The 13,242-nt window shown below is 39.2% G+C and overlaps 1 protein-coding gene across 1 annotated transcript; it reads left to right on the forward strand.

Annotated features, from left to right (window-relative positions):
* Positions 1-9,838: 9,838 nt before the first annotated feature.
* zgc:154093 (uncharacterized protein LOC777623 homolog) lies at positions 9,839-11,763 on the forward strand. Its single transcript, XM_063016913.1, has one exon. The coding sequence runs from the start codon at positions 10,202-10,204 to the stop codon at positions 11,039-11,041; it is 840 nt and encodes a 279-aa protein (XP_062872983.1). The 5' UTR covers positions 9,839-10,201; the 3' UTR covers positions 11,042-11,763.
* The last annotated feature ends 1,479 nt before the right edge of the window (positions 11,764-13,242 follow it).

The following is a 13,242-nucleotide window of genomic DNA, read 5'->3' on the forward strand; positions in this document are numbered from 1 at the left end:
ATAAGCTGTCACAAAAGCTGAGAGAGGAGATAGAGAAGATTTCCAAGACCTTAAATGTTTCTAAAGACACTCTTTGGAGTATTGTCAGAAAGTTTTAAACTACTGTACATCAGCAAACCTGCCTGTCTGTATAATGAAGCCTAAACCTTCGCTCAGAGGACAATCTCATCAGAAAAATTCAGAAAAAAAACCTGTTAGTGAAAACTTGATAAAGACTGTGACAAATGTGTCAGTGGTAGCCATAAGGAGATCTCTTCACAACCAAGAACCTTATGGCTGGTCTGGAATTTGGTTAGGCCTACAGAGTTCTGGGACACAGGTCTATGGTGTGATAATTGAAATCTGGAATTGTTTGGCCATATGGATCACCATGGATGAGGTTACACAGCTCCTCTCATCCAGCAATCCCACTACATGCACACTTGACCCTATACCATCCACCATCCTCAAAGACCTCTCGCAGGACCTAATCCCCTTCATCACACCCATCATCAACAACTCCCTGACATCAGGTGTTGTCCCTACTGCTTTTAAGAAGGCTCAGGTCATTCCCCTTCTTAAGAAACCTACACTAGACACTATAGACATTAACAACTACAGACCTGTCTCACTCCTCTCTTTTCTATCCAAAATTCTTGAACGTGCTGTCTATAACCAACTATCTGCCTTTCTTACTCAGAATGATATCCACGATCCGTACCAGTCTGGCTTCAAGGCAGCACATTCTACAGAAACAGCACTTGTAGCTGTTACTGAGAAGCTTCATGCAGCCAAAGCAGCCAAACTGTCATCTGTTCTTATTCTTCTTGACCTTTCTGCAGCCTTCGACACAGTGAATCACGGCATTCTCCTGACCACTCTCTCCAACCTTGGAGTAACAGGTTCAGCATGGCAATGGATGGCCTCCTACCTGGAAGGGCGCTCCTACCAAGTGTCATGGAGGGGATCCATATCTACCCCATGCACTCTCTCAACCGGTGTTCCTCAGGGCTCTGTACTTGGCCCACTTCTCTTCTCTATCTACACCCGCTCTCTGGGTAAGGTCATAGCCTCCCATGGCTTCTCCTACCACTCCTATGCAGATGACACTCAGCTTGTTCTGTCATTTCCTTCTTCAGACACGCAAGTCTCAGCTCGCATCTCAGCATGTCTGCGAGATATCTCACAATGGATGTCAGCTCATCATCTAAAACTTAATCCCAGCAAGACAGAGATGTTGCTCATTCCTGGAGATCTGTCTCCAACCCAGGACCTAGTCATTTCTCTGGATGACTTCCAGATTAGACCATCTGATAAGGTAAGAAGTCTTGGTGTTGTCCTGGATAACCAGCTGACCTTCTCTCCTTATATAGCCAACATGACGAGATCGTGCCGGTTCCTCCTGTACAACATCAGGAAGATTCGGCCATTTCTCTCCAGAGAAGCTACCCAGATTCTGGTGCAATCACTTGTAATCTCTCGGTTGGACTACTGCAACTCCCTCCTGGCAGGAGCTCCCATGGCCACGATTAAACCCTTACAGCTCATTCAAAATGCAGCTGCCCGTCTGGTCTTTAACCAACCTAAACACTGCCACATCACCCCACTGCTGCGTTCTCTTCACTGGCTTCCTGTAGCTGCACGCATTCAGTTTAAAACACTGACGCTTGCCTACAAAGCCAAAAATGGACCAGCCCCAAGCTACCTTCGGGGTCTAATCAAACCCCGCTCTGTACCACACAACCTCCGAGCCTCTAGTCTAGCTCGACTTGAGCCTCCATCCAGGACTAAACGAAGACAAGCATCAAGGCTGTTCTCTGTTCTAGCGCCCAAATGGTGGAATGAACTTCCTCTGTCTGTCCGAACAGCTGAGTCTCTTGCTGTCTTTAAAAAACGATTAAAAACACACCTTTTTACTAAACACTTAGGCTTTATTCCAATCTTTTCCATTTAAAAAAAAAAAAAAAAAAAAAAAAGGTACTTTGGTTCTAACAGGTTTTAGCAGATTCGTGTTCTTCGACTGTTGTCTATCTAAACTTAAGGAATGAAATGTTCACTATGGAAGCACTTCTGTAAGTCACTCTGGATAAGAGCGTCTGCTAAATGCTGAAAATGTAAATGAAAATGTAAATGTTTGTCTGGTGCAAAATGAAGTCGAACAATATTTTTTATAAAATAGTAAAATGGGTCTTGCAAATGTGGGTTCAGTTATCCAACTTTTCCACATGCAGAATCCACATGCAGAATGTGGACTGGCTGTGTAATTGCCCTTAATTAAGTGTGGGTGTGAGTGAGTGTGTGTTGCACTCTGATAGATTAACTGCCTGTTCAGGGTGTGTTCCTGTGTTAAGATGGCACTGGTTCCATTGTGTCCCTGATCAGAATGAAGCAGTTAATAAAAACAAATGAAATGTTTTTATGAGATTAGTTGAATACAATAGACCAATGTGCAATTATTAATCACAGTTTAACAATGTAGTTGTTTTAATACTGAGAATTTTTTATGGTTAAGTTAAAGCCCCACTGCAGCTCATAAACAGCCAGTTTGCTTAATTGTAGACTGAGGTAAGTGCACATGAAAAAAAGAGAAAATGTGCATTTACATGCAGGGTTATTGGAATGTGTTTAAAATAGGCATCTGCTTGGTCACTGCTGTTATCTGAAATAAGATACACTGCTGACAGAAATCCCCCCCCCCCCTTCACTCTCTCTTACTTTTATATATGAGAAAGTGACGACAGGTGCACTGAAGAGGCAACAGCAACACAAGAAGGGCATGGTTTTGCAGGTGATGGCCACAGACTCTCTCCTTATCCTTCCTGACTGATTCTTCTTTAGTTTTGTGTTTTGCTAGTGTCCTTGTCACTACTGGTAGCATGAGTCGGTACCTGCTGCCCATTCAGGTCGTCTAGCCCCTTCAGTATGGCACTGCCATTAGAATTAGGAGGTCCACCATTGCTGTCTCGTCCTCAGAGCCACTGTCAGACCTTTTGCTGGAGCAGTGGGCCTTGGGTTTCTCCTGGTGCAGGGCAATGCTCAGTTTCATATGTCTAGAATGTGTGGGCAGTTCCTGAATGATGAAGGCATTGATGCCATTGACTGGCCTTCACATTCCCCAGACCAGAATCTAACTAAGAACCTCTGGTACGTTATGAATCAGTGCATCCGCCACCACCAAGACTGTCCAAGAGCTCACTGATGATCCAGGTCAGGACACCATCCACCGTCTCGTCAGGATCATACCTAGATGTTGTCAGGAGTGCATACAAGTACAATATATATTTTCTATAGTCATGCTTGTTGACTATTAAAAAACTCCTCCTCCGGGTATCCCCTCACCCTGTATCTTGCATTCTCATTGGCTGTAGTTTGACACAGCACTCACTGCCTATCACAACCTGATAGCAACACTTTTCACACTACAGGACTTGGTGTTGTCGACGGGTCCAGATATTTAGCATGCTAGATATCTTTCTTTAGTCTGTGAGCTCAGATTGATTTGTTGAACAGTTCACACACAGTGATCAAGAGTTGATTTTCAAGCCCCTGGTGCATCTGTTGGCGACCTGTGAGTGAAAACCAGGGAAAAATCATATAGTGTGAACCAGGCATTAGTAAAACCATTTTGTAACAGCAAGACAAAGGTGCAGTTGCATGAATGCTTTAGGCAGGTCTCAGAGTTAGTGCACCTTACTATAGATTTGCATGCTGTATCGTTACAGGCGGCTCGTTCCTTAGGGCGATCGGGCGACGCACCACCAAAGGGTGAAAGGGAAGACATTTTTTTTGTCTTGCCTCGGAATATCGTAGTCCAATCAGCGTCGCGTTGTGTTCCGTACAGTACCGCCCCTTTTGGGGCGATTTCAGTCTGACTGAAAATCGCCCCGGATTGCTCTCATAGACTCTCATGTTAAGGCTCTTTTTTTCGAACTGTAGGCACTGCAATACAATCTGAATGGGTTCCGGGAGGGCTCGCACTTACGTGCTTGCATCACACGTAACCTGGTGTCGCGATCTCGTCACCATGACTACCATCACCTCAGTTCGGCGCAACTCCATCGTGTCATTAAGGGAAATGCCATTCAGTCGTCATAGTAATAAGGATAAATTAGCAACTAAAGAATTAGGGCCACCCAGACCAAATCTACAAAGGGGGGAAATCATATAAGTAACAAGTAAATTACAAGTAAGTTATATAATTTTTAAATTGTGAATTGTGATTGCACTTATTGTATCTCCCCAATTGTTTAATTGTACTTCTTTATTCATTGCACATCAGCCCCGATGCCGATCTTTATTCTGGATCTGCTGCACCTAAAATAAAATGCTATCTGATGAAAACTGAATTAAATTGTTAGTGTGAAGGCTTTACTTAATTTTATGATTAATGGTAAAGTTATTTGTGAGGGCAAACTGACAGATGACTTAAGATGTTAATTTACCCATTGAACGGGTCACCTTGGCCATCATTTTGGGGTAAACTGTTTCCTTCAGTTGAGAATAAATGGTAAAGAAAATCTGATTTACTTTTGCTTTTCTTTCTAATTCTGTGTTAACCATGTGGGATTAGCCAAGTGATTCTAACCTGCTCCGAGTGTTTTTCTAACAGTTATTTTATTATTATCTCATTACAGTGAAATGTACTTCATGATTATTGCTTATCTGCAGGGGCGGATCTAGAAAAATATTTATGGGGTGGCGAGAGGGGGGCAGGGATTTTTGAGGGGTGGCAACATATGGCAAATATATACGTATTTATACTGAATTTAATCACAGTTATCACAGTTGAGATGAGAAATAGTATGTACACACTACAAAAGGGCACGGGCTGCCATTTACAAACTCATACAGACAAACTTAATCTCATGCAATCAATGTCTTGCATTTAAGGTTTCATGTGAAACAGTTCATATTAGGAATAAGTGACCATACAATGTAATCTCATTAATAGGAGATAAAAGTATGGTAACACTACTGTAGGTGGGGCATTATCAAAGGAAAGGCATTAAGGTAAGACACAGGTGATGAGTGGCAGATGTATGAGAGGGAAAGCAAACAGTTTTTGACTGTGTCAGAGTGGCAGCGTTGCAAATTGGCCATAACTTTTCTTTTAATTTGTTGCTGCCAACTGGGGTGGCAGCAGGGGTGGCAAGGCTTTCTTTTAGGGTGGCATTTGCCACCCTATGCCACCCCGGTAGATCCGCCCATGCTTATCTGTTACAAACACTATCGTATTTCTTAATATTTGTACAGCATAACGTTATCACAGACTTCAGGCTCCCCCACTACGTCACTTTCTATTCCTCACGGTCCCGCGGTGTTGTGATAAGTTTTGACTCGTCGGTGTAATCAGACTCTGCGTTCCATGATTAGCAAGTACTTAATCGTTTATCTGTGATTGGCTGGCTGTTGACTCACTAGCCAATCATTGTGAGAGGGGGCGGATTTAGTCGGGCAGAAGGATTTTGGTATAACACTTCAGGATTTAGAGGTTTATCTGCTCTAATAGCAGCGACTGGATTAGTTCTCCTAACGCACAGAATGAACTTATATTAAAGGCAAGTACAAATGTTTTTTTTAGTAGTTTAAACTTTATTCTGTAAGAAATAAACATAAAGACTTATCGTGTGGACAATATTCCGTACAACTGACTCTTTGAAAATGTTTAAAATGATTTTAAAAATTTAAACATGATGTCTCTTATTAATTATTCTGACGAGATGCAGTTTGTGAAATACAGTTAGTTTGCTCTCCATAGTAAAAAGTAACAGATGTTGTTTTTACACTTTTTTGTGGTGTAACATAATATTTTCATGTCATGTGCATTAGTAATGGGCATGTCTGGTCCCCTATTTTTATTTTTGAATTGTAACCATTTACAACCGAGGTCAAAAGTATATTTACACATTTGGAACCCTTACTTATTTGTCCAGAAATAAAACATTCACAAATATGAATCATATGAATTAAAACAATAAAGTTAACTGTCCTCTTTTTGAAAATGTGCTTGGTTAAAATACATAAATACATTCATGCATACATGCATACAAACCTACAGAAACTTATTAACTTAGTGGACCTCTATAATTACCTGTTAATGATTGTCGACTACAGCTTGTGACTGACTTCTCTGTGCCCATATAAACAGCTTTAATAAAATAACTTGACTACACCCGTCAAAAGTGCACGAAACTGTAGACTCTTGCCAGGGTCAAAAGAAAAAGTCACCCATATACTTAAAGGAAATTGGTCCAGATGGTCAGATATAATCAAAGAACCACCAAAAGGGGTACCACGACTTAGAAACTGCTGGAACAAGACAGATAGTGTTCATTGCCATTAGCTTAGAGCCTGCTGTGCAAAACAACCCTCTTTTAACTTTCTGCTTATATGATTAGGATATGTTTTTAGTTCTGATTTAAAAAACCTCTAAATGCATGGTGCTGTAGATAGTGTTACCACATGTTCTAACGGCTTATAACTTCTTTTTAATAGTTTTTATGAAGTTTTCTTCTCAACTCTAAGAACAGACCACTTTTCCATGTGCTTTTAAAATGATGCAATCCAACATGACTAATTTAAATTGGCGCAGAAAAGTCACCAGCTGTAGTTTTATCATTGTCATTATTACTAACAAATAATTAAAAAGCCATGACACCAAATTATTATGTAGCTGCTGTTTGTATTGTTGTCCTGTATATTATTGAGGTAATAATTAAAGTAAACACATAACTCAAAAATGTGAGGTTTATTTGGACAAATGGGTACATTTTATAACCACTAAGTCACATAAAAAAAAAAATAGTTGCATAAATCCTTGAAACTGTCATTAGATAAATACAAAATACACAAAGAGCTGACAAAGTAAAAGTGTTGTGTTAAAGTTAAAAATCCAAATGGAATAAAGTTATATAAAGTTAATAGAATGGCTAACTGATTGCACTAACTGTGAAGTCTTAAACACAGATTATTTACAGTGTTTATTTATAGACTAATCCTTAAAATAACCCTAATCCCAGATACTTTTAAAAGTGTTTATTGGAACAAAAGATTAAAGTAAATAATACATTACATATTGCTAGCATTACATACCATAGATCTTTTGATAAACTCTGCACCCCACCTCTCATTAAATAAGTGCTTTACTATTAAAATCAGTTTAACAGATGGATTAGAAGGACTGAAGTTAATAATCTTTCCTCAGAAGCTGGTCCGTATAATACAAAATACATACATTCATGCATGCATACAAACCTACAGAAACTTATTAACTTAGTGGACCTCTGTAAATACTTGTTGATGATTGTTGACTTCAGCTTGTGACTTTTCTGTGACCATATGAATAGTTTAATAAAATAACTTGACTACACCCATCAAGTGCACGAAACTGTAGACTCTTGCCAGGGTCAAAAGGAAAAGTCACCCATATACTTAAAGGAAATTGGTCCAGATGGTCAGATATAATCAAAGAACCACCAAAAGGGGTACCACGACTTAGAAACTGCTGGAACAAGACGGATACTGCCCATTGCCATTAGCTTAGAGGGTGCTGTGCAAAAACAAAATCCTTAAATTAACTGTAATCCCAGATACCTTTAAAGGAGTTTATTGGAACAAAAGATTAAAGATAATACATTACATACTAGTAGCATTACTTACTATATATATTTTAATAAATGCTGCACCCCACCTCTCATTAAATTAGTGCTTTACTATTAAAATCAGTTTAACAGATGGATTAGAAGGTAGGGCTGAAGGTAATAATCTTTCTTTAGAAGCTGGTCCTCATAAGAAAAAAGGACAATACACATGATGACCTGAACCAATACACCTCCAGTAAACCAATTCATATTTTAACTTGAATCATTATAATTTCAGTCCACGTCCATACATGTGTTAGCTAATACTAAAGCTGCTTTTTTTAACTGCACATAATTTATGTGGACATTAACTGAACTACTAAATATAAATGCATAAAATGTATTAACAGTACGGTCATTTATTTAAAAATACTGCAGATTAATTAATGTATACTGTAGAAGAACAGTTTTCTATGTGGTGCCTTGTGTCTGTCTTTTAAAACTCATTTCTGAGATACTTTTTTTGCTGTGGCGAGGTGACAGGCCTGAGAAAAACCACAATAGCAGACTATAAACACTCAGATGGTGAAAACATCTGCAGGGAGAACGAAGATAAAAAGGAACCACGGTTTTGTATATTTTAACACATGGTGGACTAAAGATGGTAAAATTTAAATAAGAAAATTAGTTTTCCAGCCTGGGAGTGTGCCTTTTCCATTATAAACTTGCTTTTTTGTTTAATTGCTGCCAATTTTCCTCTGTCAAATTAGGTACTGGTCAAATTGTACTGCTCCTTTTTATGACTTTTTTTCTTACATAATTAATTTAGCTTATTTTAACCTTGGGTTTCTTTGTTTCTCTAAAAATAAAATAATGGTCTGTAAACCATAATGGACTGCTTGGGGTTGTTTACCTCAGATGAATCAAACTCAGTCAGGCGTTGTAGATTTTTTAATGTATTTTTTAATATAACACTTAGTCAGTTGAGGTTAAATTCTATTTTTTCACCAATTGTACATTTTACATCTTCCTAGTAGACATTAAATAATGTTCCTAGAATTTGTTTCTTAATTCTGATGTCACTTCACTTTTAAAGTTAATTTATCCCTATTTAGGATCAATTAATTTATTAGGGTGCTGTTAATAAAAGTAAGGTTTAAACATCAGAACATTAATATGCAGTATTTCGCAATTTAGTGTTGGGTTCGGTTTTTTGTATGTAAGCGACATCTGTTTTTTAAATATGTCATTTGCTCTGCAGTGCTTTGTGGGGATTGGTTGGAAAAAACACAGAAATAGCTGATCCAGGGCGGACAATAAAATCAGAGTAACAGCTATAAAAATCTGGGTTCAGTCCCTGCCTTTGGTCACTTTCTGAATGTATGTTTTTACATACGTTTTCTCAGGGTAAGCCAGTTTACTGCTGCTCATCAAAAACATGCAAAGGGTGGATTGGGTTCTCTTTATTTTGCCTTTGGTATGAGGGCGTTAGCATGCAAGGGTATTCTGTCATTAAATGCATTGATGTCCATTTGGGGTAAGTATAAGAATTAGAATTAGCTGCCTGCAACATACTCCAAAAAAGTTGAGAGATGTGCTGCTGTTAAGGTGATGTTTTTTCCCAGGAATTTCATCAAGACGATTCCGGTCCTCTGTATGTGTTGCAACAGCATGGCTTTATAGACACAGAGAGTGTGTGCTTGACTGGCCTGCCTGCAGTTCAGATGGTTAAGCAGCTAAAGTCTTGTATCAAGCAAGAATGTACAAAATTGCACTGGCAAAACTTCAACAATTGGTGTCCACAGTTCCCCAAACCAATTAAAAACAGTCACAGTGGTAATCATGCCCTGATCCAACTTGTATGTGTGTGTGTGTGTGTGTGTTGCAGGCATCAAATTCCAAATGTTTATATCTTTATATACAAAATGCAATGAAGTGCTAGTGCCTTACACCGCTGGACCACCCGAGTGCCTCCAAAGACTTAATCTAATGAGTTGCGAGGCATGCTTTTTTGTCCACCAACAGTGCCAGTGATTGAACACACAGAGACACAAATCTTGCTAAAACCCTTCATAGGTAAGTGAAGGCTGTTATGGCTAGTAGCAAATGGGGAGCAACTTTAATGCCCAACAAGCTAACAGTCAAGTGTCCAACAGTGTCAGTGCGTGTTTTCCCTTTTTCTATTAATAATCATTTTATTATACAACTTCATGTTTTTGTTCTGCTTTCCCAACTTAACTCTTTGGTGGTAAATTTTATTTCTTTTTTTTATTAGACTTGAAGCATTGCAGAAGAGTTCCTGATCTTCAGTGATACAGTGAGCAGATCCACAGGCAGCCAAAGGACATAAAGACATTGATAGTGAAACATGGACAAAAGAAGAATAAAGGAATATGTCTGTTTTGTTTTAAAACTATGAAGACGGTCTACATTTTATTTCATCATCAGCCTATCAACTTTGATGTTTTGGACGTTTGACCTAAAAGAGGAAAGAGGAAACCATTCGCATTTAATACAATTTCTTGATTTGGTAAAGGGGGGCTAGTTAACTATTTGCCAATGACAAAACAAACTGTGACCTCCTTTTAGCTTTGCCATCACTACCAAGTATTGGAGTTCTACTCTGCATTTTTGGACACAGGATGCCAGCCAAGACTCCCATGTACTTAAAGACACCCATGCCGAAAAGGGGCAAAAAGCTAAATTTAAGGGATGTTTTATGCAGTAATATGATTAGCCCTCCACTAGGAGACTTCCGCCACAATGCCCATGTTGGGCTTGAGGGTGAAAATGACATGTTTGGGGATGTTGAGTTTTTGCAAGGCAAAACGGATATGTTGCCAGCCTCAGCACACCCACCACACCCCTCTTTAAACTACATAGGCAGTCATTTTGACCATACGTTTGATGGAAAACACAAAGACATACACTCCCATTCTAATTTAAATCCTATTTCCCATCTAAAAAACACCATCTCAATGCCCATTTTTATTGCTCATGAGCAGGCTCCACCTAAACCTCCTCGTCTACATTTAGAAGAAAGTTCTTCTTCTAAGCAGCAGCAAAAGAACCACCATACTCAACAGCAGCGCTCCATGTCTGTGTGTGAGGAAGCAGTTGGACACTACAAAGAACCCCTTCATGACCTCACTATAAGTACATCCATCCCAGTCTTGGAACACCTTGCACCCTCTGCTGTCTACTTCTCTGAGGCCTCCTCAGATGACTCCATGTCTGAAGTCTGTGGTCCATTAGACCCCAAGAGAGGCCTGAGCCTTGACTCTGATGCAGGCCTGAGCAATGAAGACCTGCAAAGTGAATGCAGCGTGTCTCCAGGACTCTCTCCAGTAATGTCACGCTCAGAGTCTCTCGCTGGCCTGGACCTGGATCTGGGACCATCCATACTAGAAGATGTTCTTAGGATAATGGACCGTTACAAGAGTGAAAATGTCAGATGTGATGAGCTGGCAAAAATCTTTTAAACTTGGTTGTAATGGGATGAGAAGGCCAATGAGAAACACGAACTTGATTCATTAAAAGTGATCATTTATAAAAAGTGAATTCTACATTCATACTGTTAAAGTCTGAACTGGAAATACAGATTTGTATGTTGCTTATAATGTATTTTATAATAATTAACAATATGAAGTTCTGCTCTACATAGTTTGTAATATAAAATAAAGATGCTTTATGTTGGCCAGGATGGCACGAAATTCAGAACCTATTCTATAAACAAGGTGTTTGTAAATACTTTGAAATACATCGTCAGCACAACAGTTTATTGCAAAGCAATACACACACATTCCTTCAAACACACTCATGCCTAGAGGCAATTGAAGTTGCCATTCTACTCATTGACAGGTTGTTGAAGGTGGGAGGAAAGTGGAGTACCAATGCAAAGAAGGTGGCAGCATGTCAAACTCAACACAGAGCCCGGGATCGAATATGGGATGCTAAAGCTCCGAGGCAGCAATATTAAGTGCTATGCCACTGTTCTTCCAAAAAGCTACTTCCAAAGACCCTGGAAATTTGGAAGTTTATTTTTTATATATGACTGTTACCTTATTTTTCATATATGACTAATAAATTAAGAATACTGACTAAAATGTGGTTCTGTTAACTTTTACAGCAAGTTTTATTGAAATTAGTTTATATGTAACTTGTTTAATGCTTGGCATTAAAAATGTATGCAGTCTGTTATGTATGTACTGATATGTATCATGAGACTTACATGACCCTGTAAATAAAATGTTAATGTTGTTATTTTTGTCATTTATTAACATTTACTCTTTAAACTGCTTTCTTTACATTAGAAATGTGTGTGGGTGCTGTATTACACTGATCAGCTCTTTGTTTCTACACCCACTGTCCATTTTATCAGCTCCACTTACCATATAGGAGCCCTCTGTAGTTCTACAGTTACTGACTGTAGTCCATTTGTTTCTCTACATACTTTTTCAGCCTGTTCTTTAATGGTCAGAACCACCACAGGACCACCACAGAGTAGGTATTATTTAGATAGTGGATCATTCTCAGCACTGCATTGTTTTGGTATGAGCTGGAGTTTTTAAATACCGTGTCCACTCACTGTCCACTTTATTAGACACTCCTACCTAGTTGGTCCACATTGTAGACGTAAAGTTAGAGACGATCGCTCATCTGTTGCTGCTGTTTGAGTTGGTCATCTTCTAGACCTTCATCAGTGGTCACAGGACACTACCCATGGGTCGCTGTTGGCTGGATATTTTTGGTTGGTGGACTATTCTCAGTCCAGCAGTGACAGTGAGGTGTTTAAAAACTCCATCAGCATTTCTGTGTCTTATCCAATCATACCAGAACAACACACACTAACACACCACCACCATGTCAGTGTCAGTGCAGAGCTGAGAATGACCCACCACCCAAATAATACCTGCTCTTTGGTGGTCCTGGGAGAGTCGTGACCATTGAAGGACAGCATGAAAGGGGGGTAACAAAGCATGCAGAGATACAGATGGACTACAGTCAGTAATTGTAGAACTACAAAGTGCTTCTATATGGCAAGTGGAGCTGATAAAATGGACAGTGAGTATAATATCGTTGGGAATCGATTCCAAAGATTCACTGAATCTACATGATGAAAATACATTTATTTGGACGCTGTAGAGTTATTTAATACAGTACAGTTGTTGGGTTCGAGTGGACTTTACGGAGGCATAAGAAATTGGTTTATTTATAAATAAGGCTTATAAAAACGTTGCTAGTAGAACGGTAACTTATTAGCAGTGTTTGGGCCAAGACGTCAATGTTAACAAACTAGCGTTTACTTAAAAAGAAAAATAACATTAATGTGGTTGCATATAAACACAACAAAAGTGTTGTTTGCTACCTTAAAGCATAAGTAACATTTACATTGGTATATTTTGAGAACTTTTTCAGTCATGGTCAAGTTTTTGATTCAAAACATCGCGTAGAATCGATTCTTCCTCGATTGGTCATTTTGCAAGCGTACTCTCAGAGTCGATTCCGAATGTTCCACATACAGTGTTTAACCAGCTCTACTTTTCAGGTTAGATTAGTTTAGACTGGGCTGCTTTGTTTGTGTGTTGTTCTGTACGGGAGCCAATCAAATATCTCCGTATGAGCCGTTGACGACATTTTGACCAATCAAAAGACAGACGCTTTTGTGAAGCGACACTAGCAG

This window comes from Trichomycterus rosablanca, chromosome 20, assembly GCF_030014385.1.
Source record: "Trichomycterus rosablanca isolate fTriRos1 chromosome 20, fTriRos1.hap1, whole genome shotgun sequence".
NCBI classification, from domain to species: Eukaryota; Metazoa; Chordata; class Actinopteri; order Siluriformes; family Trichomycteridae; genus Trichomycterus; species Trichomycterus rosablanca.

What these genes read in the sequence shown, in the direction of transcription:
- zgc:154093 (XM_063016913.1), top strand. Translation starts at nt 10,202, where the DNA reads ATGCCAGCCAAGACTCCCATGTACTTAAAGACACCCATGCCGAAAAGG.